Here is a 22501-nt window from a genome sequence, read left to right as displayed (position 1 = left end):
ATCTCTATTGTTTTGACCATTTGAGACCAACGTTCTCAATAGGACTGTACGCATACACTGACTTCAGGTGTATGACCATGCCCTTTGCTGTTTTTGCATTGCAGATAACGGCTCTTGGACCCAGCTGTGGCTGGTGTCAGAGTACCACGAGCACGGCTCTCTGTTTGACTACCTGAACAGGTACACAGTGTCTGTGGACGGCATGATCGTCCTGGCCTTGTCCATCACCAGCGGTCTGGCACACCTCCATATGGAGATCATTGGCACTCAGGGTGAGGGACTGGCACTGCAATCCTCTCAGCCTAGATCGGGCACTACAGCTCCCAGGTCCTAGCCACAGCTCCACAGATATATATATTTGCCCTCGGCTCTTTTTTTGCAGTATAGTAGCCTCCAATTCAGTAACAATTGCAGACCTGTGTATCTGTCAGTCTAGTGTTACAATGATGCCATTCCCGCTATAGATTATCTATTTAACATCCCACAGGATTCACATGTATTTATTTACCAAAGGTCAGAAGATTACTCACTGTGACTAGGTGAGGGCCTCCTACTGTACAGAGCACGAACAGCAGAAAATCCTCTTTTGTGGAGCACCTTGTTATTCTTAGCTACTATCCCAAGCACACTTATTGGTGTTGCTAGTTACTTGCTGTAGTGACCTTGTCACATTCATAACCAAAGCCCTACTTCAATAGTTACAATATGACACCTACGGTATTTTCTTCTGAATGGGTTTTCTTTGTGTCAGATGTGTACACAGTACTACTGTTAATCTATTGTGAGCACCAGACTTCTGTTAGCAAGTTATTGAAATGACATGAAGTATAACTGTATTGTAATGTGTTATTATCTATTATTAATCTATTATTCCTAGCCCTGGACATCTATTTTGCAAGGGCCATACAACAGGGACAGCAAACCCCATGTGTCACGTTAGCAAGTTGAAATGACATGTAACATAACTCTGATTTGGGATCTGTCTTACAGGGAAACCTGCCATTGCCCACAGAGACATCAAGTCTAAGAACATCCTGGTGAAGAAGAATGGGACAGCCGTCATAGCAGACCTGGGATTGGCTGTGAAACACGACTCCAGCACCAACACCATCGACATACCGTCGAATCACAGAGTAGGAACAAAGAGGTAACGAGGCAGCTTTTACCTGAGAGAAAGGCATGGGCATGTTTATTGGCCACTTTAATCTACTTATTCAATTATTAGTATTTTATCTTTATGTCCTTTTAGAGAGATGGAGGGAGAAATATTGGGCCGGTGATCAGGAAGGTCTCACATTGGCTTTGTGTACGTCCCAAATGCCACAGCTCTGGTCTAAAGTAGTGCACTAGAGAATAGGGTGCCATTTGGTACACACACCAAGTCTTTACCTCACATCACTCGCCCTCGTTTCGTTTAGGAAATTGACAGCGATCCCCTTCCACGTGCTCTCTCCATCATTCAGAGCTCCTTTTTTTTTTAGGGTCACCATATGCTTTGCTTGTAAACTGTTAGCAGAATGATTGGACCACAGCTCACATGGAGCCCTGTATCTATAATAATAAACTGACCGTGCGTATCTCTGTGTGCCTGCTGCCTGTCTGCGTATCTCTGCCAGGACATTGAGTCTTCTTACTCGAACGGACATATGCGTCATTGTTGACTCTCTCACCCTAAAACCCAGTTAATTAGGAGTTAACAAGTGTATCCTCCCTCCCGGCAGGTACATGGCACCAGAACTGCTGGATGACACGATCAATATGAGCAGCTTTGAGTCATTCAAGCGGGCCGATATCTACTCCCTGGGCCTGGTGTTCTGGGAACTGGCACGGAGGTGTTCCGTCAGGGGTAAGTTATATTTAAAAAAAGAAGAAGAAGAAACAAACTGAAGCAAATAAAATGGAAATCCACAGACTGTGCAACAAATACACTCCTAGAAATGACACTATTTAAAGCTGAAGCTAATATTCTATTCCCTGTATAGTACACTACTTTTGACCAGGGAACCTCTATGTAGGGAATAGGGTGTCATTTGGGACACAGGTCAAGTCATTTAACTGTTGGTACAAATGCAACCTTAAGCAAATGGAAGTGTCTAGTCTGTGCAGGTAATGCACTGGAATAAATTACACTGGAGCAGTGACTGATGCAGTTATTGGTTTATTTGGGTAGATGACTCGAATGACTTTATTCAGTGATTCATCACTTTTATAAATATTAAATTACAGCACAAGTAAAAAATGCCTTTTTGAATGACCAAAAACGTCACCCATAATATTTTTACACTATTAAAATGTTCAGAATTGAATCAAGTTGTACCTTTTTTCTCTCATCTATCAGGAAGCCTGAAAGAACAGGCAGAGTGGTCAGGGAGTTTATATTAATGAGCGCACCTTGACTGACAGCTTTTTCAAATACCCTTGTGGTCATTGCCAGGTAACAAGGTCATTCGGAGCCTATTTTATCAGGTAAGTTGATTGAGAACAAATGATCATTTACAGCAACAACCTGAGGAATAGTTACAGGGGTGAGGAGGGGGATGAAAGAGCCAATTGTAAGCTGGGGATGATTAGGTGAACATATAAGGGACAGCTTGGGAATTTAGCCAGGACACCAGGGTTAACACCCCTATTCTTACAATTAAGTGTCATGGGATCTTTAATGACCTCAGAGTCAGGACACCCATTTAACGTCCCATGTGAAAGACAGCACCCTACACAGGGCAGTGTCCCCAATCACTACCCTGGGGCATTGGGATATTTCTTTTTTAGATCAGAGGAAAGAGTGCCTCCTACTGGCCCTCCAACACCACTTCCAGCAGCATCTGGTGTCCCATCCAGGGACTGACCAGGTCCAACCCTGCTTAGCTTCAGAAGCAAGCCAGCAGTGGGATGCAGGGTGGTATGCTGCTGACCAGGACCAACCCTGCTTAGCTTCAGAAGCAAGCCAGCAGTGGGATGCAGGGTGGTATGCTGCTGGCATGGGTTGTTATCAATAAAACGTCATGATATGGTGCAGAGTGTTGATTTGGCTGCCGGGGGGGCGCAAGGAGACCACCAGTGCTGCTAAAACCAATGACAACTACGTGCCATTTTCAAGGGATTGTTAAATGTTAGAACGATTTGTTTTTAATATCATCACCTCTTGAAGAGCATTGTCAGAACTTCCCATTTCAGATTACTCCACATTTATCTCTCTCATCGGAGTTATACAGCATGTAACTGCATACTTTTCATGATCTGTAAACATCAATTGATCCTCGTCCTGTTGAAGTTGTCAGTAGGTCTACTGTTCTCACCACCATATAAGCAAAGCAAATATAGTCTAGCCATCTAAACTAAATGTCCCTTTTTCAGGACCCTGTCTTTCAAAGATCATTTGTAAAAATCCAACTAACTTCACCGATCTTCATTGTAAATGATTTAAACACTGTTTCCCATGCTGGTTCAATGAACCATGAACAATTAATGAACATGCACCTGTGGAACGGTCGTTAAGACACTAACAGCTGACAGACGGTAGGCAATTAAGGTCACAGTTATGAAAACTTAGGACACTAAAGAGGCCTTTCTACTGACTCTGAAAAACACCAAAAGAAAGATGCCCAGGGTCCCTGCTCATCTGTGTGAACATGCTGCAAGGAGGCATGAGGACTGCAGATGTGGCCAGGGCAATACATTTCATTGTCTGTACTGTGAGACGCCTAAGACAGGGAGACAGGACGGACAGCTGATTGTCCTCGCAGTGTCAGACCACGTGTAACAACATCTACACAGGATCGGTACACCTGAACATCACACCTGCGGGACCGCTACAGGACAGCAACAACTGCCCGAGTTACACCAGGAACGCACAATCCCTCCATCAGTGCTTAGACTGTCCGCAATAGGCTGAGAAAGGCTGGAATGCCTGATGTAAGGCAGGTCCTCACCAGACATCACTGGCAACAACATCGCCTATGGGCACAAACCCACCGTCGCTGGACCAGACAGGACTGGCAAAAAGGGCTCTTCACTGATAAGTTGCGGTTTTGTCTCACCAGGGGTGATGGCACCTCATGGTGCCATCTATTTTGTTAAGTGCACCAGTCCCTCCTGCAGCAAAGCACCCCCACAACATGATGTTGCCACCCCAATGCTTCACGGTTGGGATGGTGTTCTTCGGCTTGCAAGCATCCCCCTTTTTCCTCCAAACATAACGATGGTCATTATGGCCAAACAGTTCTATTTTTGTTTCATCAGACCAGAGGACATTTGTCCAAAAAGTACGATCTTTATCTCCATGTGCAACTGCAAACTGTAGTCTGGCTTTTTTTAATGACGGTTTTGGAGCAGTGGCTTCTTCCTTGCTGAGCGGCCTTTCAGGTTATGTCGATATAGGACCCGTTTTACTGTGGATATAGATACTTTTGTACCTGTTTCCTCCAGCATCTTCACAGGGTCCTTTACTGTTGTTCTGGGATTGGTTGGCTCTTTTCGCACCGAAGTACGTTCATCTCTAGGAGACAGAACGCGTCTCCTTTCTGAGCGGTATGACGGCTGCGTGGTCCCATGGTGTTTATACTTGCATACTATTGTTTGTACAGATGAACGTGGTACCTTCAGGCATTTTGGAAATTGCTCCCAAGGATGAACCAGACTTGTGGAGGTCTACAAGTTTTTTTCCCTGAGGTCTTTGCTGATTTCTTTTGATTTTACCATGATGTCAAGCAAAGAAGCACTGAGTTTGAAGGTAGGCCTTGAAATACACTGCTCAAAAAAATTAAGGGAACACTTAAACAACACAATGTAACTCCAAGTCAATCACACTTCTGTGAAATCAAAGTGTCCACTTAGGAAGAAACTCTGATTGACAATAAATTTCACATGCTGTTGTCCAAATGGAATATACCTCAGGTGGAAATTATAGGCAATTAGCAAGACACCCCCAATAAAGGAGTGGTTCTGCAGGTGGTGACCACAGACCACTTCTCAGTTCCTATGCTTCCCGGATGATGTTTTGGTCAGTTTTGAATGCTGGCGGTGCTTTCACTCTAGTGGTAGCATGAGACGGAGTCTACAACCCACACAAGTGGCTCAGGTAGTGCAGCTCATCCAGGATGGCACATCAATGCGAGCTGTGGCAAGAAGGTTTTCTGTGTCTGTCAGCATAGTGTCCAGAGCATGGAGGAGCTACCAGGAGACAGTACATCAGGAGAAGTAGAGGAGGCTGTAGGAGGGCAACAACCCAGCAGCAGGACCGCTACCTCCGACCTTTGTACAAGGAGGAGCAGGAGGAGCACTGCCAGAGCCCTGCAAAATGACATCCAGCAGGCCACAAATGTGCACGTGTCTGCTCAAACGGTCAGAAACAGACTCCATGAGGGTGGTATGAGGGCCCGACGTCCACAGGTGGGGGTTGTGCTTACAGCCCAACACCGTGCAGGACGTTTGGCATTTGCCAGAGAACACCAAGATTGGCAAATTCGCCACTGGCGCCCTGTGCTCTTCACAGATGAAAGCAGGTTCACACTGAGCACATGTGACAGAGTCTCTGGAGACGCCGTGGAGAACGTTCTGCTGCCTGCAACATCCTCCAGCATGACCGGTTTGGCAGTGGGTCAGTCATGGTGTGGGGTGGCATTTCTTTGGGGGGCCGCACAGCCCTCCATGTGCTCGCCAGAGGTAGCCTGACTGCCATTAGGTACCGAGATGAGATCCTCAGACCCCTTGTGAGACCATATGCTGGTGCGGTTGGCCCTGGGTTCCTCCTAATGCAAGACAATGCTAGACCTCATGTGGCTGGAGTGTGTCAGCAGTTCCTGCAAGAGGAAGGCATTGATGCTATGGACTGGCCTGCCCATTCCCCAGACCTGAATCCAATTTTGCACATCTGGGACATCATGTCTCCCTCCATCCACCAACGCCATGTTGCACCACAGACTGTCCAGGAGTTGGCGGATGCTTTAGTCCAGGTCTGGGAGGAGATCCCTCAGGAGACCATCCGCCACCTCATCAGGAACATGCGTGCGTGGAGGCCACACACACTACTGAGCCTCATTTTGACTTGTTTTAAGGACATTACATCAAAGTTGGATCAGCCTGTAGTGTGGTTTTCCACTTTAATTTTGAGTGTGACTCCAAATCCAGACCTCCATGGGTTGATACATTTGATTTCCATTGATAATTTTTGTGTGATTTTGTTGTCAGCACATTCAACTATGTAAAGAAAAAAGTATTTAATAAGAATATTTCATTCATTCAGATCTAGGATGTTATTTTAGTGTTCCCTTTATTTTTTTGAGCAGTGTACATCCACAGGTACACCTCCAATTGACTCAAATGATGCCAATTAGCCTATCAGAAGCTTCTAAAGCCATGGCATAATTTTCGGGAATTTTCCAAGTTGTTTAAAGGCACAGTCAAGTTAGTGTATGTAACTTCTGACCCACTGGAATTGTGATTTATAAGTGACATAATTTGTAAACAATTGTTGGAAAAAATACTTGTCATGCACAAAGTAGATGTTCTAACTGACTTGCCAAAACTATAGTTTGTTAAAGAAGACATTTGTGGAGTGGTTGAAAAACGAGTATTAATGACTTCAACCTAAGTGTATGTAAACTTCTGACTTCAACTCTATACTGAGATCATGTGACACTTAGATTACACACAGGTGTACTTTATTTAACCAATTATGTGACTTCTGAAGGTAATTGGTTGCACCAGATCTTTTTTAGGGGCTTCATAGCAAAGGGTTGAATACATATGCCCGCACCATTTTTCAGTTTTTTTTACATTTTTTTAAACAAGTATTTTTTTTTCATTTCACTTCACCAATTTGGACTATTTTGTGTCTGTCCATTACATGAAATCCAAATAAAAATCCATTTAAATTACAGGTTGTAACGCAACAAAAACTGCAAGGGGGGTGAATACTTTTGCAAGGCACTGTGTAGGCACCCGTCCGCCCTACAGTGTGCTTTAAGACTTTAGGAAATGCAACTAACAGCAGGGATTGATGCGGGGGGGGGGTCCATGTGCCCCACTTTGATCAAGTGGGCTTCAGTCACCCACTTGGCTTCAGTCATTCCCAAGATTGAAGCGGGACACAAATCCAGCTATGGCCTCCTCCTTATCAGGCCTCTCACACTGGGCAGACCGGTGTCCTGGGATGGACAGCTCACACAGCTTCCTCACATACGGCGCTGGATCAAGGCTGACCTCATTGAAGAGGAGATCCAGGATCCTGTCTACGTAGCTTGTTCTTTTTTTTTTTGAAAAGGGAAATGTTTGTTAAATGGGTAGTGAATTTAAAGTAATTTTATTTACTGTTCTGAGTTATGAAGCTATCAATTTGTTTATGTAGTGATCTACTCATTCTACAATATGTATTCTGGTATTTTTGAAGTACTCCATTTGAAATATGCAATATTTAGTCATGCACTTGTTGCTGAAACTTTTCAATGTTTGTATTTGGAATGTGTGTGTCTGAAATTCTCAATTGATTTGAAATGAATAACTATGACTTATAGTATGTTGGGTCGGGCTTCAGGGCATATCCCCCCCACAGATCCTTATGTGGACAACGTTCCATTCACATTTGATTGACTAACCGTGAAATGCTTACTTACGGGGGGGGGGCAGTAACTTCATGATCAACTTTCTCAATGTATCAGCTACAGTCATTTTTCATACTTGGATCAACCTACTATGAACTGTCTTCATCAAAATATCATCAAATTTGATTTTAAAAAACAACAATGTGATTTTCACTGTTGGGGACTTAAAAAAAAAAAATCATTATATTACCACCGATATTGAATAAACAACATGTTTAATATTGCCGTGGAATTCATGGAGGTACATTTGTGCCGCGGAACTGATGATAAAATGTGTCCTCTTTTTTCCCAAAGGACTTCAAGAAGATTTTCAGTTGCCTTACTATGATATGGTGCCTTCAGATCCCTCTGTGGAGGACATGAGAAAGATTGTCTGTGACCAGAAACTGAGACCTAACATTCCCAACCAGTGGCAGAGCTGCGAGGTGAGATACAATTCTGACTGCAATAGGGTCGCTGAATTCCGGTTAAGTTCCCCAAAATGTCCATGTTTTTCTAGTTGGAGGATTCCTGGAATCAGCAGTAAATCTGTGAATACTCCAACCGGGAAGCCTGGGAATTTAGGTGAAGCTACCTGAATTTTACAACCCTAGACTGGAATGTTTTATTATTTTTTTGTGTTTTACCACTACAGTGCCATAAGGTAAATACTGTATGTTGACTTGGCTAGCATGTTGAATTATACATTGAACTGCTGTTTGTGAAAAGGCTTTTGCTTGCGATGACTGTGATATGGGGTTGTGTTACACCTACAGTGCCTTCGGAAAGTATTCAGACCCCTTGACCTTTTCCACATTTTGCTATAGCCTGAATTTTAAAAGGATTTAATTGAGATGTTTTGTCACTGGCCTGCAGACAATACCTCATAATGTCAAAGTGTAATTATGTTTTTCCAAATGTTTACAAATTGAAAAGCTGAAATATCTTGAGTCAATAGGTATTCAACCCCTTTTGTAATGGCAAGCCTAAGTAAGTTCAGGAGTAAACATTTGCTTAACAAGTCACATAATAAGTTGCATGGACTCACTCTGTGTGCAATAAGTGTTTAACATGATTTTTGAATGACTACCTCATCTCTGCACCCAACACAAAATTATCAGTAAGGTCCCTAATTATATCATTAAGGACTGGGGAGTTTTTCAGGATAAAAAGAAACAGAATGGAGCTAAGCACAGGCAAAATCCTAGAGAAAAACCTGATTCAGTCTGCTTTTCACCAGACATTGGGAGGTGAATTTACCTTTCAGCAGGACAATAACCTAAACAACAAGGGAAAACCTACACTGGAGTTGCTTACCAAGAAGACAGTGAATGTTACTGAATGACTGAGTTACAGTTTTGACTTAAATCTATTTAAAAAATATATGGCAAGACCTGAAATTGGTTGTCTAGCAATGATCAACAACCAATTTGACAGAGCTCACACAATCCAATGCACAATCCAGGTGTGGAAACGCTTAAACTTATCCAGAAAGACTCATAGCTGTAATCGCTGCCAAAGGTGCTTCTACAAAGTATTGGCTCAGGGGTGTGAGTCCTTACATAAATGAGATATTTCTGTATTTTCAATATATTTGCAAAATTGTTCCAAAATCACATTTTCACTTTGTCATTAGGGCGTATTGTGTGTAGATTGGTGAGAACAAAAAAATATTTCATTTTTTTATTTATTCGGGCTGAAACACAACAAAATGTGGAATAAGTCAATGGGTATGAATACTTTCGAAAGGCATTGTACCTTAGTTGAATGCACTTACTGTAAGTCGCTCTGGATAAGAGCCTGTGTTAAATTACCGTAAAAGTCTGGTCAGACCATGTACAATCTGGGCCTGTTCATTGATAAAAATCCCTCTTGATTCGTTAGGCACTGCGGGTGATAGGCAAGCTGATGCGCGAGTGCTGGTACGCCAATGCTGCAGCTCGCCTCACCGCACTGAGGGTCAAGAAGACCGTCTCTCAGGTGACTGTACTCAAGGACATCAAAGATTAGCTTGGTAAGCTAGCCCACTGACTGCTGCCCCCCTGTCCAATGTACTATTATTAGTCGGGAGCAAAGCATCCTCTGGACCACACTGAAACACTCAACTGGGTGTTATTCATTAGAAACCAAACTGAATAAAACAGACTGGAGCGGGGAGGGGTCTACCTGAATTTGTCAAATAAGAAACTGAAATATTATATATATATTTTTTGCTATGTTGTGCACTAATGAATACGACTCAGCAGTGTGCATTCTCAGCTTGTGATGCCAAAGGAGCCTACTGCTGCTACCCAGCAGGGAACACTCCTGTCCTGCCCTGCAGTGTGTGACTGGAACTGCATCACCCAATCAAGAAAGAACAGGAAATGAAACTGTGACCTTTTTAGATGACAATGGATGATTTATAATGTACAGATTTTGTCTCTGCTACCTCAGATGTTTTTAAGTGCCCAAAGCTTGAAGTTGCACATTGAATGCTTCATGCTATAAAATAGTGTATGTACTGTAGTGCTAGGCAACATGCAAAAATGATTGTAAATGTTACTGAGTAATGCACTCACTGCTATGCCTGATTAGTAAAGGACACCCAAGGTATACATCCATAAAGATAACTGCTACTTGGGTGCTGCCCCCATCCCCGCCCTATTCTATTTCGTATCCATATATATTGTTGTATATGACTTGAAAAACAATGCCTATATCAACTATACTCCATATTTAAGAAAAACAAAGTCTAAGATGTTGTATAACACAATATATTATTGTTAAAGGGGCAATCTGCAGTTCTAACAACAACAATGACAAAGTGGACACCCACTGCTATTTTGGTTAATAGCTGAGGGATGGGGGCTGGAGAAATGTAAGCTATAGATGCAAGGACTGACCAGCCATGATATCAACATTATAGTATTAACCCTATAATTAGGAACTAGAATACTAATAGTTGAAATAAGTATAGTGATTTTAATAGGATCTCTGGTTTTAACCATGCTTTGAGGATATACAGTATTTGTGTACAATGGCACTGTTTACAAACAATGGCGTAAAACAAGTTTATATTTTGGTTTTCGATGTGCTACGACAGTTTTACTTAGCTCGTTTACAAGTTATATTCTTTAAGAATCAATAATGTAATAAAAGTGAAAAAACGGACGTCGCTATTGCAGATTGCCCCTTTAAACACATCCACATGCACATGTATTTTGCCTAACAATCACATCTTCTCTGTGAAGCACAACTTTTGTTATATTACAGAAGACAGAATTTTTAGAAAAAAACATTTAAATATATTTAATATATAAGATAGAATTATGGAAAGACTTTTATTCCATAGAAATATTGTTATATCCAAAGCCTTTAATTGAATGCTACAATATGTAGGGACACTATGAAATGCCAATGTGAAAATATATACATATATATATATTTTTTAAATAAAGTACAAAATGTACTACATTGTTGGTATAATGTACACAAAGCAGTACACCCTTTACCCAATATAATATGCAAACACAAAAAAATGACCAAATTGTTCACCAAATATTTTTGTTTGTCTACTAAAGAGGGATTTTTCAGTGAGCCGAGTTTGAACAGTGGCCGTGTTCAGACTGCTTATGTGAACACTAATGCCATTGTCAGACTTGGCTTGTAATCTCTTGCCATAACAGGCTTAGGAACGGGGACATAAGCTAAATCTGCTGTGGGTGTCTCCTGTACACAACGTGGCAGGCCTGGTGCTCTGTTTGTGTAAGGCCTGCAGCAAGTTCAATCAGAGGTATACGACGTGTATATCGCACAGACATTTTGCCAACGTATGTTTGGAAATTTACAAATGTATTGCCTGTAGTGTCATTTTGCTTAAACAAAGCCTGCGATTTGAGATGGTTTAAGATGGGTGCTGTTTAGAAAAATACACTTGGCTTTTAATGACTTATGTAGATTTGTTCTTGTTTACTTTAATATAGTTTGCTTATGCAAATCAGGGCTCTATTGAGTTTGGATCGCTAAAGTTCAGAGTTACAGCGTGATTGAAATCTAAAGGCAATGTTCCCGCGTTAGCGAAGCCTGCATTCACGGTAAACTCTGCATATGTCTGCTCAATCGGAAATGACCTTCTGATCTCACAACCTGGAACGCTTCGGCGATACAGATTGAATAGAGCCCTAAGCTGTTTAACATCTTTGTAGTTCATGCAAGTTAGCCTCTGTCTGGGGGATCAATGTACAGTAGCATGGGCAATGTATCATGGGCAATGTAGCATCTGCAGTTGCTTCATAGGTGTACATAGTGACAGGCTTGCTGCTCTGCTGCCCATATAGCTGTATCATTAAGTCAATGTTACAATTATGTTTTGTACGTAAAAACAATGACCGTTTCACTTTTAATATGTGTAATTATTTCCCCAAAATTGCAACAAAATATATATATTGACATTGCAGTATTTAGTGCTCTGCCTGTATCCTGTGGACAAGCAAGATAATGTTAATTGTCTAATTGGAAATGAAGCTGTGCTTTTGTTGTCATGGCCTACAGTCGAGTCAGTTTCCCTGAGGAACTGAACAGTCTGATCAATGTTTGACGACTGCTCAAGATGACGTGTGGAATTGTTTTGCTTCTACAGACCAACTGTCGTTCTGAAGAAAGGAGACTTAATTCTGTAATTTCTGGTCAAATATCTGTTGAAAGTTGTGTATGACACAATTTGGAAGTGTTGCCTGCTCTGGGACTGTGGTATTCGTTTTCTAAAGAAGGTTTTGCGTTGAGAAATGTCCTCCTCCAATAAATTTGCTTAATTCTTTCTGTTGACAAGAGCAACTATTTTGTGTTGTGAATTCAGATATGGGTCTCTTATGTCAATATGTCTTTCAGTCTTACACTATTTATTAAAAATATGTGACAACGGTGAGTCAATAAACTACATTTAATTGAAAATGACATTTTTCTTTGATATTTTTAATACCTTATTTTCTTGTCATATGTAATTCCCCATTACAGATTATGATAGAATCAGGGCATGATTTGAACTTCCGGAATGAGAGCGTTTCCCTCTCATTTTCGGTCGTTTACCTGAAATGACAAGTTCTTATGTATGTCATCTGTTTATCCTCTGCGAGGATTCATAAATGTACTGTGGTTCAGAAGGCAAGACGGCTAACTTGACAACTACAGCAGATTTGTCCGTTTTAAATGGGGGAAGTAAGCCTTGTCACCTTGGCTGTTAGCAGCACTACTCAGATGAATCAGCCACTCTCGAATGTGCTTCGGTTGAACCATATTCTCTGTTCAATTCTACAGCACTGTGACCGGGAACATGGACAATCATAACTTCACAGATGTGGCTTTGTGGGATACATTTCTGAAACCAGGCTTGTTCCCCCCCCCAATGGTGACGTAGAAGTATTCAAGGCCTGACAGTACAAATCAAATGAGTTTATGTTCTGCAGAGCTGAGGGAAAACTGTCATTAAACCACTTACAGTACCCGTACTTTACAAACTCCCCTGCTCTTTCCTCAGTGAATTTCCAACTAGGCAAGGCCTGTCTGAACAACTGACTGTAAACGTCCTACATTCACACAATTGGTCAATTAATATCCCAGCTACTTAAAGCTGAACAGCACAATGTAACATTTGAAACATTAGCGAGGAATGTTTTTGTCTTGATGAAATATTGCAATATGTTAAACGTGACAACCATCAGAATTACATTTCTAGTTGAGCCCTGTGTTCCAAATGCCACCCTATTCCCTACATATTTCACTACTTGACCAGAGCCCTAAAGTGCATTCAGAAAGTATTCAGACCCCTTTCCCACATGTTGTTACGTTACAGCCTCATTCTAAAATGGATTCAATAAAAATGTTTCCTCATCAATCTACACATAATATCCCATAATGACAAAGCAAAAACAGGTTTTTTTAGATTTAAAAATAATAAAATGTATTAAAAATATAAAAATTATACCTTTTAATTACATAAGTATTCAGACCCTTTGCTATGAGACTTGAAAGTTAGCTCAGGTGCATCCTGTTTCCATTGGTCATCCTTGAAATGTTTCTACTTCTTGATTTGGAGTCCACCTGTGGTAAATTCAATTGATTGGACATGATTTGGAAAGGCACACACCTGTCTATATAAGGTCCCACAGTTGACAGTACATGTCAGAGCAAAAACCAAGCCATGAGTTCAAAGAAATTGTCCGTAGAGCTCCGAGACAGGATTGTGTTGAGGCACAGATATGGGGAAGGGTACCAAAACATTTCTGCATTTCTGTTCTTGAAGGTCCCCAAGAACACAGTGTCCTCCATCATTCTTAAATGGAAGTAGTTTGGAGCCACCTAGATTCTTCCTAGAATTCTTCAGAGCAATCGGTGGAGAAGGGCCTTGGTCAGGGGAGGTGACCAAGAGCCCGATGGTCACTCTGACAGAGCTTCAAAGATCCTCTGTGGAGATGGGAGAACATTACAGAAAGACAACCATATCTGCCCTCCACCAATCAGGCCTTTATGGTAGAGTGGCCAGATGGAAGCCACTCCTCAGTAAAAGGCACATGACAGCCTGCTTGGAGTTTGCCAAAAGGCAACTAAAGGACTCTCAGACCATGAGAAACAAGTTTCTCTGGTCTGATGAAACCAACATTGAACTCTTTGGCCTGAATGCCAAGCATCATGTCTGGAAGAACCTGGGCACCATCCCTACGGTGAAGCATGGTGGTGGCAGCATCATGCTGTGGGAATGTTTTTCAGCGGCAGGGACTGGGAGACAAGTCAGGATCGAGGGGAAAAGATGAACAGAGCAATATACAGAGAGATCCTTGATGAAAACTTGCTCCAGAGCTCTCAGGACCTGACTGGGGAAAGGTTCTTCTTCGAACAGGACAACGACCCTAAGCACACAGCCAAGACAACACAGAAGTGGCTTCAGGACAAGTCTTTGAATGTCCTTGAGTGGCCCAGCCAGAGCCCTCACTTGACCCGATCGAACATCTCTGGAGAGACATGAAAATAGCTGTGCAGCGACACTCCCCATCCAACTGGACAGAGCTTGAGAGAATTTGCAGAGAAGAATGGGAGAAACTCTCCAAATACAGGTGTGCCAAACTTGTCGCGTCGTTCCCAAGAAGACTTGAGGCTGTAATCGCTGCCAAAGGTGCTTCAACAAAGTACCAAGTAAAGATCCTAAATACTTATGTAAATATGATATTTCTGTGGGGGTTTTTTGTATACATTTTGCACAATTTTGGAGGCTTGTGTGTAGATTCATGAGTAAAATGTTTTATTTAATCCATTTTAGAATAAGGTTGTAACGTAACAAAATGTGGAAAAGGTCAAGGGGTCTGAATACATTCCGAATGCCACTGTATAGCGAATAGTGTGTCATTTGGTGCGCATTCCTTGTCTGTACACAGTGTTACAGTGGAGGGGGAAATCTACTGGCCTGACAGTCCCGTGGAAGCTTGGTAGCTGGCTCTGCAATGGGTCACACAGGTTCAATGGGCTAGAGAGGATTAGAGTGAGGCAACACTGCCGTTAACTATTCTGTTTCGTGAGGGCTGGTCCCAAATGGCAACCTATAGGGCTCTGGTCAAAAGTGGTGCACTATATAAGGAATACAGTGCCATTTGGGACAGTGTCACAAAGACAGGCTTTAGGTGTGGGACATTCTGATGTTTCAATTTGACCAAATGTAATTGGTTTTGTATCCCAAACACATCATACATTTTGGTGTATTTGAATGAATGCAAATGGAAAGGTACTGTATACTCATCTAAAACATATTGTTCTTTATCTTAGAAAATGAATGAGGAAAATAGTAGTTTTTTATATGTCCTGTGAGTCTTCTGTAGCACATCCGACTTTGTTTTTATTCGTGACCATTGGCCTGTGTGTGATTTCCTCTTTGATCAAACCACCTCTGGCGGCTTCTAGCCATTGACCCATGCCGTGTGTTTGTAAAGCAAGTCTCTAGCCCCGAGCGAAAGCCTGCTTTTGTCTGTCCTCACAAGACAAAGCTCTTTGCTTGGTGGACCAGAGAGGCTCAGGTTGACTCGAAGCCATTCAGAAAACAGAAACTGGAGTAAGGGGAAGCAGGTGATGCTAGACTCGACCACAGAGGTGGTAGTTTTTCATGCATTGCTGATTTCTGACAGACCATAAATCGAATCGCACAGACTGAACAAAGAAAAGGGGGATGTTTGAAAAGAAAAGAAAAAACGTAAGCAGATTCCTTTTCCCGGCCGCAGCAGAGCAGACAAACAGTTCACAAGAAATATACGAGAAAAAAAGTGAGCACAGGGCTGTGATTGACGAACACAGGTTCGCCATAGTCACATGGTGTGGATTTCCGCTTTGACACATTTGCTTTCAGCAGCACAGCAGGGCAGGGACACACCACATATGACACATGCAGAGTTACTGTACGGAACTATCTGTAGCAGAGCTGCAATATGGTGCTGTGAAGAGAGAGCGCTCCACTCAACCATGCAATCCACCACGAACCTCAACAGGCTCCTGCGACAGAGCAGGCAGGACAGTTACATTATGGAGGGCTCTCTGAGGAAGAAGGGTCGTCTGTGGTATCAGCGCTCTCTGAAGGAACCCCATAACAAAACCAGTCAGAATGGGGGGGCTACTCCCGGGACTCTGCCAAGAGGCTCGAAACAGGTGAATGAGAAACCTTGGAAAGAAACAGGAAAAGATGGAACAGTTTTACTGTGTATTTCAGTCATGTGACCTATAAGCTGCACACAGTTTGTTATTCTTAGAGGTCATTGATGTTTGTAGATAGTATATGAAACCGTTTCAGTGGCATCCGAGAGGAATACATGAACTCTTACCAAAACAAAACGGAGCCCTTACAAAGACAAAAAGCTGTTTGACAATTGTAATATTTTTGTTTTACATGAGACAGACTAGTTCACTCGCAGAAAAAAATGTACCTGGAAACACACTGTGTTTAAGATAAATGAACATATTTTGTCACATTATTTACCAAGAATATGAAGAGACTGGTCTAAATATTGTTTATTTTACATGAAATGAATTTATAATCAGAATAGTTATTTTCACTGTTGTATTTATAAAATGTATGAAAATGTATACAAATATATTTTTGACTTTCCAGTCCAACAGAGCCCGCTCAAACTCCTTAGTGGATTACACTGACCCTCAGAGGTAAATACAAGCCCTTTGTCATTTGTATAGTGCACTGTTTGCTTGCTCTTTGGGGTTTTAGGCTGGGTTGCTGTAAAGCTGATGTAAGAAGGGCTTTATAAATACATTTTGATTTAAATTTGATTGACTGTTTACTATGATACAAACACAATTATGTTCAATGACTCAAGTTATGACAAGTGTGTAACTGAATTCTGCCTGCACATAGGACTACCATTATGTTGCAAAAGCAAGACAATGAGACTTTTGGATTTGAAATTCAGGTAAGACATTTAATCCGTTTTTTTACAAGGAATGCAAAATACATTTTCAAGAAATATTTATCTGCGCTATCAGTACTGCCTAGTGACAGAAGTATGATTCCTCTTGTTCTAGACGTATGGCATGCAGCTGAAGAAAAGCATGGCGGTGGAGATGTGCACGTTTGTGTGCAAGGTGCAGGAGGACAGCTCAGCTGAGAGTGCAGGTCTGACCGCCGGTGAGACACCCACCTCCTACTTCCTCTGTGGCCTAAACTCAGCGCTTGATTCAAACAGATCCGCTTTAGCTGACATCCGCATACAGTGAGGGGGAAAAGTATTCAATCCCCTGCTGATTTTGTACGTTTGCCCACTGACAAAGAAATGATCCGTCTATAATTTTAATGGTAGGTTTATTTGAACAGTGAGAGACAGAATAACAACAAAAAAATCCAGAAAAACGCATGTCAAAAATGTTATAAATTGATTTGCATTTTAATGAGGGAAATACGTATTTGACCCCTCTGCAAAACATGACTTAGTACTTGGTGGCAAAACCCTTGTTGGCAATCACAAAGGTCAGACGGTTCTTGTAGTTGGCCACCAGGTTTGCACACATCTCAGGAGGGATTTTTTCCCACTCCTCTTTGCAGATCTTCTCCAAGTCATTAAGGTTTCGAGGCTGACGGTTGGCAACTCGAACCGTCAAGCTCCCTCCACAGACTTTCCATGTGATTACGGTCTGGAGACTGGCTAGGCCACTCCAGGACCTTAATGTGCTTCTCCTTGAGCCACTCCTCTGTTGCCTTGGCCGTGTGTTTTGGGTCATTGTCATGCTGGAATACCCATCCACGACCCATTTTCAATGCCCTGGCTGAGGGAAGGATGTTCTCACCCAAGATTTGGCCCCGTCCATCATCCCTTTGATGCGGTGTACTTCTCCTGTCCCCTTAGCAGAAAAACACCCCCAGCATTATGTTTCCACCTCCATGTTTGACCGTGGGGATGATGTTCTTGGGGTCATAGGCAGCATTCCTCCCCCTCCAAACACGGCGAGTTGAGTTGATGCCAAAGAGCTCCATTTTGGTCTCATCTGACCACAACACGTTCACCCAATTGTCCTCTGAATCATTCAGATGTTCATTGGCAAACTTCAGTCGGGCATGTATATGTGCTTTCTTGAGCAGGGGGACCTTGCGGGCGCTGCAGGATTTCAGTCCTTCACGGCGTAGTGTGTTACCAATTGTTTTCTTGGTGACTATGGTCCCAGCTGCCAAGAGATCATTAACAAGATCCTCCCGTGTAGTTCTGGGCTGATTCCTCACCGTTCTCATGATCATTGCAACTCCACAAGGTGAGATCTTGCATGGAGCCCCAGGCCAAGGGAGATTGACAGTTCTTTTGTGTTTCTTCCATTTGTGAATAATCTCACCAACTGTTGTCACCTTCTCACCAAGCTGCTTGGCGATGGTCTTGTAGCCCATTCCAGCCTTGTGTAGGTCTACAATCTTGTCCCTGACATCCTTGGAGAGCTCTTTGGTCTTGGCCATGGTGGAGAGTTTGGAATCTAATTGATTGCTTCTGTGGACAGGTGTCTTTTATACTGGTAACAAACTGAGATTAGGAGCATTCCCTTTAGGAGCACACTCTTAATCTCAGCTCGTTACCTGTATAAAAGACACCTGGTAGCCAGAAATCTTTCTGATTGAGAGGGGGTCAAATACTTATTTCCCTCATTAAAATGCAAATCAATACTGATACTTAAAGTGGACATTGCCATTGGCTGCACGGGGTCGCATTATGAGAAATCCCATGCAGCCTTGTTTACAAGTTCGAACACTGAAATGTGAGATGTGATCTACAGTACACCTCGATTAGGCTGGTAGAAATGAATAGTTTTATGATTTTTCAATTTGAGCGTCATTATTATTTAGCCAACACTTTCTCGTTCTGAACTTCTAATGCGAGTGGGATGGGCGTGGCTTCGTGACAATGATCAAGAGCAGCTGCTCACCGATTTGACAGCTCCAACGCAGTTATAACTCTGCCACTGCCACAATATCAGCTATGCGGGTGTCAGCTTTCGCCGCTTAACGCTTGATCTGATTGAATCAGAGAGATGTCCATGTTACACCCATTACAATACATGTAACTTTCACACAGAGAAAGGCCAACAACGCAAAGGCCTGACTTCTCTTTCTCTCTCTGTCTATCTCTCATATGCTCTCTTTCTTTCTCTCTGTCTCTCTCTCTCTCTCTTTCTTACTCTCTGTCCCTCTTCCTCTTGCTCTGTTCACATAGGTGATGTTATCGTCACCATCAATGGGGTCAGCATTGAGGGGTCAAGCCATCAGGGCATCGTTGACCTGATTCGAGAATCCAACAACCTATTACGGTGAGTAAGACCTGCAATGAGACCCAAGCCAAAGGGTTACTGTCTACCTCTGAAGAATGAGAAAAACATTGAGCATAGAAACATTCTGATGAACCTTGATATTGTATCACGGTGTCAGAATTATTTGTGAGATTTGTTTGGGAGCATCTCAAATGGCACCCTATTCCCAATATTGTGCACAACTTTTGAACAGAGCTCTATGGACCCTGGTCAAAGTAGTGCACTATAAAGTGCCCTATGGGACATGGTCAGAATTAGCGCACTATATACGGAACTATGGCTGCTTGTGCTCATTTAGTCCCTGTGTAATCTCAGGATGGAGACGGTGTGTGGGACGGTGGTGAAGAGGATTGAACTGGAGAAGAAGATGAGCTTGCTCAAGGTGTGTCTCTCTTACAGGGCGAATGTTTGGCTTCAATAACACACCCTAGTTGAATAAGACCTTACAGTGGAAAATATGGGTGCTGTGCTCTGTGCTGTAGCCAACCACATAACCCCACCCAGCACAGCACAACTAAGCACACATGACAGAACAACGGTAGCACAGTATTGAAACAGGTTCAGTATAGCTATATGTATGCTCAACACCATTTCATCACTGACCCTACATAGATGAATTGGGTCACAGGGTAACACGTCATTATACAGGTCATGTTAAGTACTGTATGGCTGACCTCCGAGTCAACCGAGTCTAATCGTCATTCTACATCTTTGTCCACACAGCAAACCCTGAGAGAGAAAAGGGTGGAGTTGCAAGCGCTCACATTACAGGAAAAATGTCTTACGCGAGGTGAGAGGTTTTGCCCAGCTTTGAAACCCGCAGAACTTCCTTTCTCATTAGCTGATGTGAAAATGACAAGTAAATCGCTGATCTGTCTATTAATGAGCTTTGTTGAACATCATTGTGAGAAATGAACTGGGGGGGAAAATCCTGTCAATCAACCACATCCTTTATAATGCACATGAATACTGTGGTTGGATAAGTTCACACTGTCAACTAACTACCCTCCTCTTGTCTCAAGGTAACCTGAATGACAGTTCTCTACACCCCTCTATGGACTCCCTGATGTCTCCAATGTCTCTGTCGGGACACAGTGGCCACCGCGGCCACCGCTTCTCCAGTGACAGTAGCTGCCAGAGTGGGATGACGGAGGACAGTGACCTGGCCAGTGTGTTTGGCGACCTGGGCTCCCCGAGCCCCTGCAGTGTGGCCAGTCCAGACGATAGTTGCTTCTTCTCCAGAGACTTCACCGAGGAGGGGCCCCTCAGGCCCCCAGCCAGCCTCAGCCGTACCCGCAGCGGTAGCCTGTCCAGCCGCAGCAGTTCCCTCTCCTCCCCCTCCCCCACATGGGATGCCTCCAGAGTCTCCTCCCTGTTTGGGACTCTCCCCAGGAAGGCCAGAAGAGCCAGCGTCCGCAAACACATCCTGAAGTTCATCCCTGGATTCAACCACTCAGTGGAGGAGGAGGACACCTGAACTGAGCTATGAACTAACACTATAGTACGTCTTTGTGTGATTTGACGTCCAATACAAACATTTCTCGCTGAGACAGTCCTAATATGGATGCCATACCTGGACTTGGGAAGAGACACATACTATATGAGCATTATGGACATGAGAAGCATTAGGAGGAAGCAAACATTCTCCCTTTGAAAAAAAGCCTTCAGTTATCTACAGATACTATGTGCATGATGGACTGCTTTGGTGTTGCACTTTCACACAACCATTTTCAGAGGATTTGTTCTTGACCAAAATCCTAGAGGAAACAGCGTCAATTCTTAAAATTGTAACACTTCTTTGTAATAAAGAATGCAGTTATTTGTAATAAGGAACGCAAGAACTCAGTTCATGTGTGTGCAGCCAATGAAACAAAGATTGTGCTTGCCATTTCTAAAATTGTGACCATTGGATGTAGGGTGATAACTAAGAGAGACTATGAATGAAAAGGCTCGATCTTCCTCAATTAAACATTTTGCTCGTATATAACTTAAGACATGTATGCGTTGCATATTTACATGTGATCAAACAAGTTATTGGACAGCATGTCTGGTAGTTTTGTCACGTTAAAAAGTGTGAGTTCTTAGCTACGTGGTTAACTGCACAGTTCAAAACAGGATGTGGGCAGAGAAGGTGCTACGTTCTTCACTATTTCTGTTCCCATTGCCACATTTGGCTTGCTTATGTATCTACAACTTTCTGTCTTGATAAACTACACATCTGAAGTTTCCTGTAATTCAGGACATTTTTCAGTAACTTGGAGTGTCGTGTAAATGTAATTTGTTTTATGCTTGCTGTCTTCATATTGCTGCTTTTATTAAGGTTCAAAGCATGTATGTTTTGAAATTCTCTGAACACAAGTGACCTGTAAAAAATGCACAAATAAACTGTCACTCGTCACATATTCTCTATCTCATACTCTCATATTGCCTTCTTCTGTTGCTTAAATGAAAGGGTAGGTAGCATAAAAGTAACTTACATGAAAGGGTAGGTAGCATAAAAGTAACTTACATGAAAGGGTAGGTAGCATAAAAGTAACTTACATGAAAGGGTAGGCAGCATAAACGTAATTTACATGAAAGGGTAGGCAGCATAAACGTAACTTAAATGAAAGGGTAGGCAGCATAAACGTAACTTTAATTAAAGAGTAGGCAGCACAAACGTCACTTTGACCCACGTCTGACTTGAGACTCAAATGGATATAATTTTTTTTTTAACTTGACTTAGAACCTCAAGACTGGGGACTCCGCAGCAAGAGACAACATTGCACTCACAGGTTGGTGGCACCTAAATTGGGGAGGACGGACTCATGATAATGGCTGGAGCAATATACAGTGCATTCGTAAAGTATTCATACCCCTTGAATTTTTTCACATTTAGTTACTTTCCAGCCTTATTCTAAAATGGATTAAATAGTTTTTTCCCCCTCATCAGTCTACACATAATACCCTCTAATGACAAAGCAAAAACGTTTTTTTTTTAATGTTTGCACATGAACAAAAAACTACACATTTATATATTACATTTACATAAATATTCAGAGCCTTTACTCAGTACTTTGTTGAAGCACCTTTGGCAGCGATTACAGCCTCAAGTCTTCTTGGGTTTGACGCTACAAGAT

The 22501-nt window shown here is 42.4% G+C and overlaps 2 protein-coding genes across 4 annotated transcripts in view; both read left to right on the top strand.

Annotated features, from left to right (window-relative positions):
• LOC112234148 (activin receptor type-1C-like) overlaps positions 1–12510 on the top strand; it is a 33833-nt gene extending 21323 nt beyond the window's left edge. The window contains exons 5-10 of one of the 3 annotated variants that reach the window (XM_042316079.1): positions 105–272; positions 991–1147; positions 1722–1846; positions 7893–8023; positions 9462–9591; positions 9824–12510. In XM_042316079.1, the coding sequence (XP_042172013.1) occupies positions 105–272; positions 991–1147; positions 1722–1846; positions 7893–8023; positions 9462–9587 (707 nt within the window). In that variant the 3' untranslated portion in view covers positions 9588–9591; positions 9824–12510. Of the gene's footprint in view, positions 1–104; positions 273–990; positions 1148–1721; positions 1847–7892; positions 8024–9461 lie in introns of all 3 variants that reach the window. The other 2 variants (XM_024402161.1, XM_042316084.1) reach the window with 2 other exon arrangements.
• Positions 12511–15758: 3248 nt separating this feature from the next.
• Positions 15759–21784, top strand: LOC112234147 (cytohesin-interacting protein-like). Its single transcript, XM_024402160.2, has 8 exons — positions 15759–16238; positions 16699–16748; positions 16957–17011; positions 17124–17226; positions 19289–19382; positions 19698–19764; positions 20106–20172; positions 20405–21784. The coding sequence occupies exons 1-8, from the start codon at positions 15906–15908 to the stop codon at positions 20857–20859; spliced, it is 1224 nt and encodes a 407-aa protein (XP_024257928.1). The 5' UTR covers positions 15759–15905; the 3' UTR covers positions 20860–21784.
• The last annotated feature ends 717 nt before the right edge of the window (positions 21785–22501 follow it).

The sequence above is a fragment of the Oncorhynchus tshawytscha genome, linkage group LG03, assembly GCF_018296145.1.
Source record: "Oncorhynchus tshawytscha isolate Ot180627B linkage group LG03, Otsh_v2.0, whole genome shotgun sequence".
NCBI lineage: Eukaryota > Metazoa > Chordata > Actinopteri > Salmoniformes > Salmonidae > Oncorhynchus > Oncorhynchus tshawytscha.
The sequence above is the reverse complement of the archived record's forward strand: the minus strand, read 5'-3'. Positions and strand labels throughout refer to the sequence as shown.

What these genes read in the sequence shown, in the direction of transcription:
- LOC112234147 (XM_024402160.2), top strand. Translation starts at nt 15,906, where the DNA reads ATGGTGTGGATTTCCGCTTTGACACATTTGCTTTCAGCAGCACAGCAG. An exon ending in TGCCAAGAGGCTCGAAACAG is followed by an intron (nt 16,239 to 16,698) that starts GTGAATGAGAAA and finishes TTGACTTTCCAG; the next exon opens with TCCAACAGAGCCCGCTCAAA. An exon ending in GAATCCAACAACCTATTACG is followed by an intron (nt 19,383 to 19,697) that starts GTGAGTAAGACC and finishes GTGTAATCTCAG; the next exon opens with GATGGAGACGGTGTGTGGGA.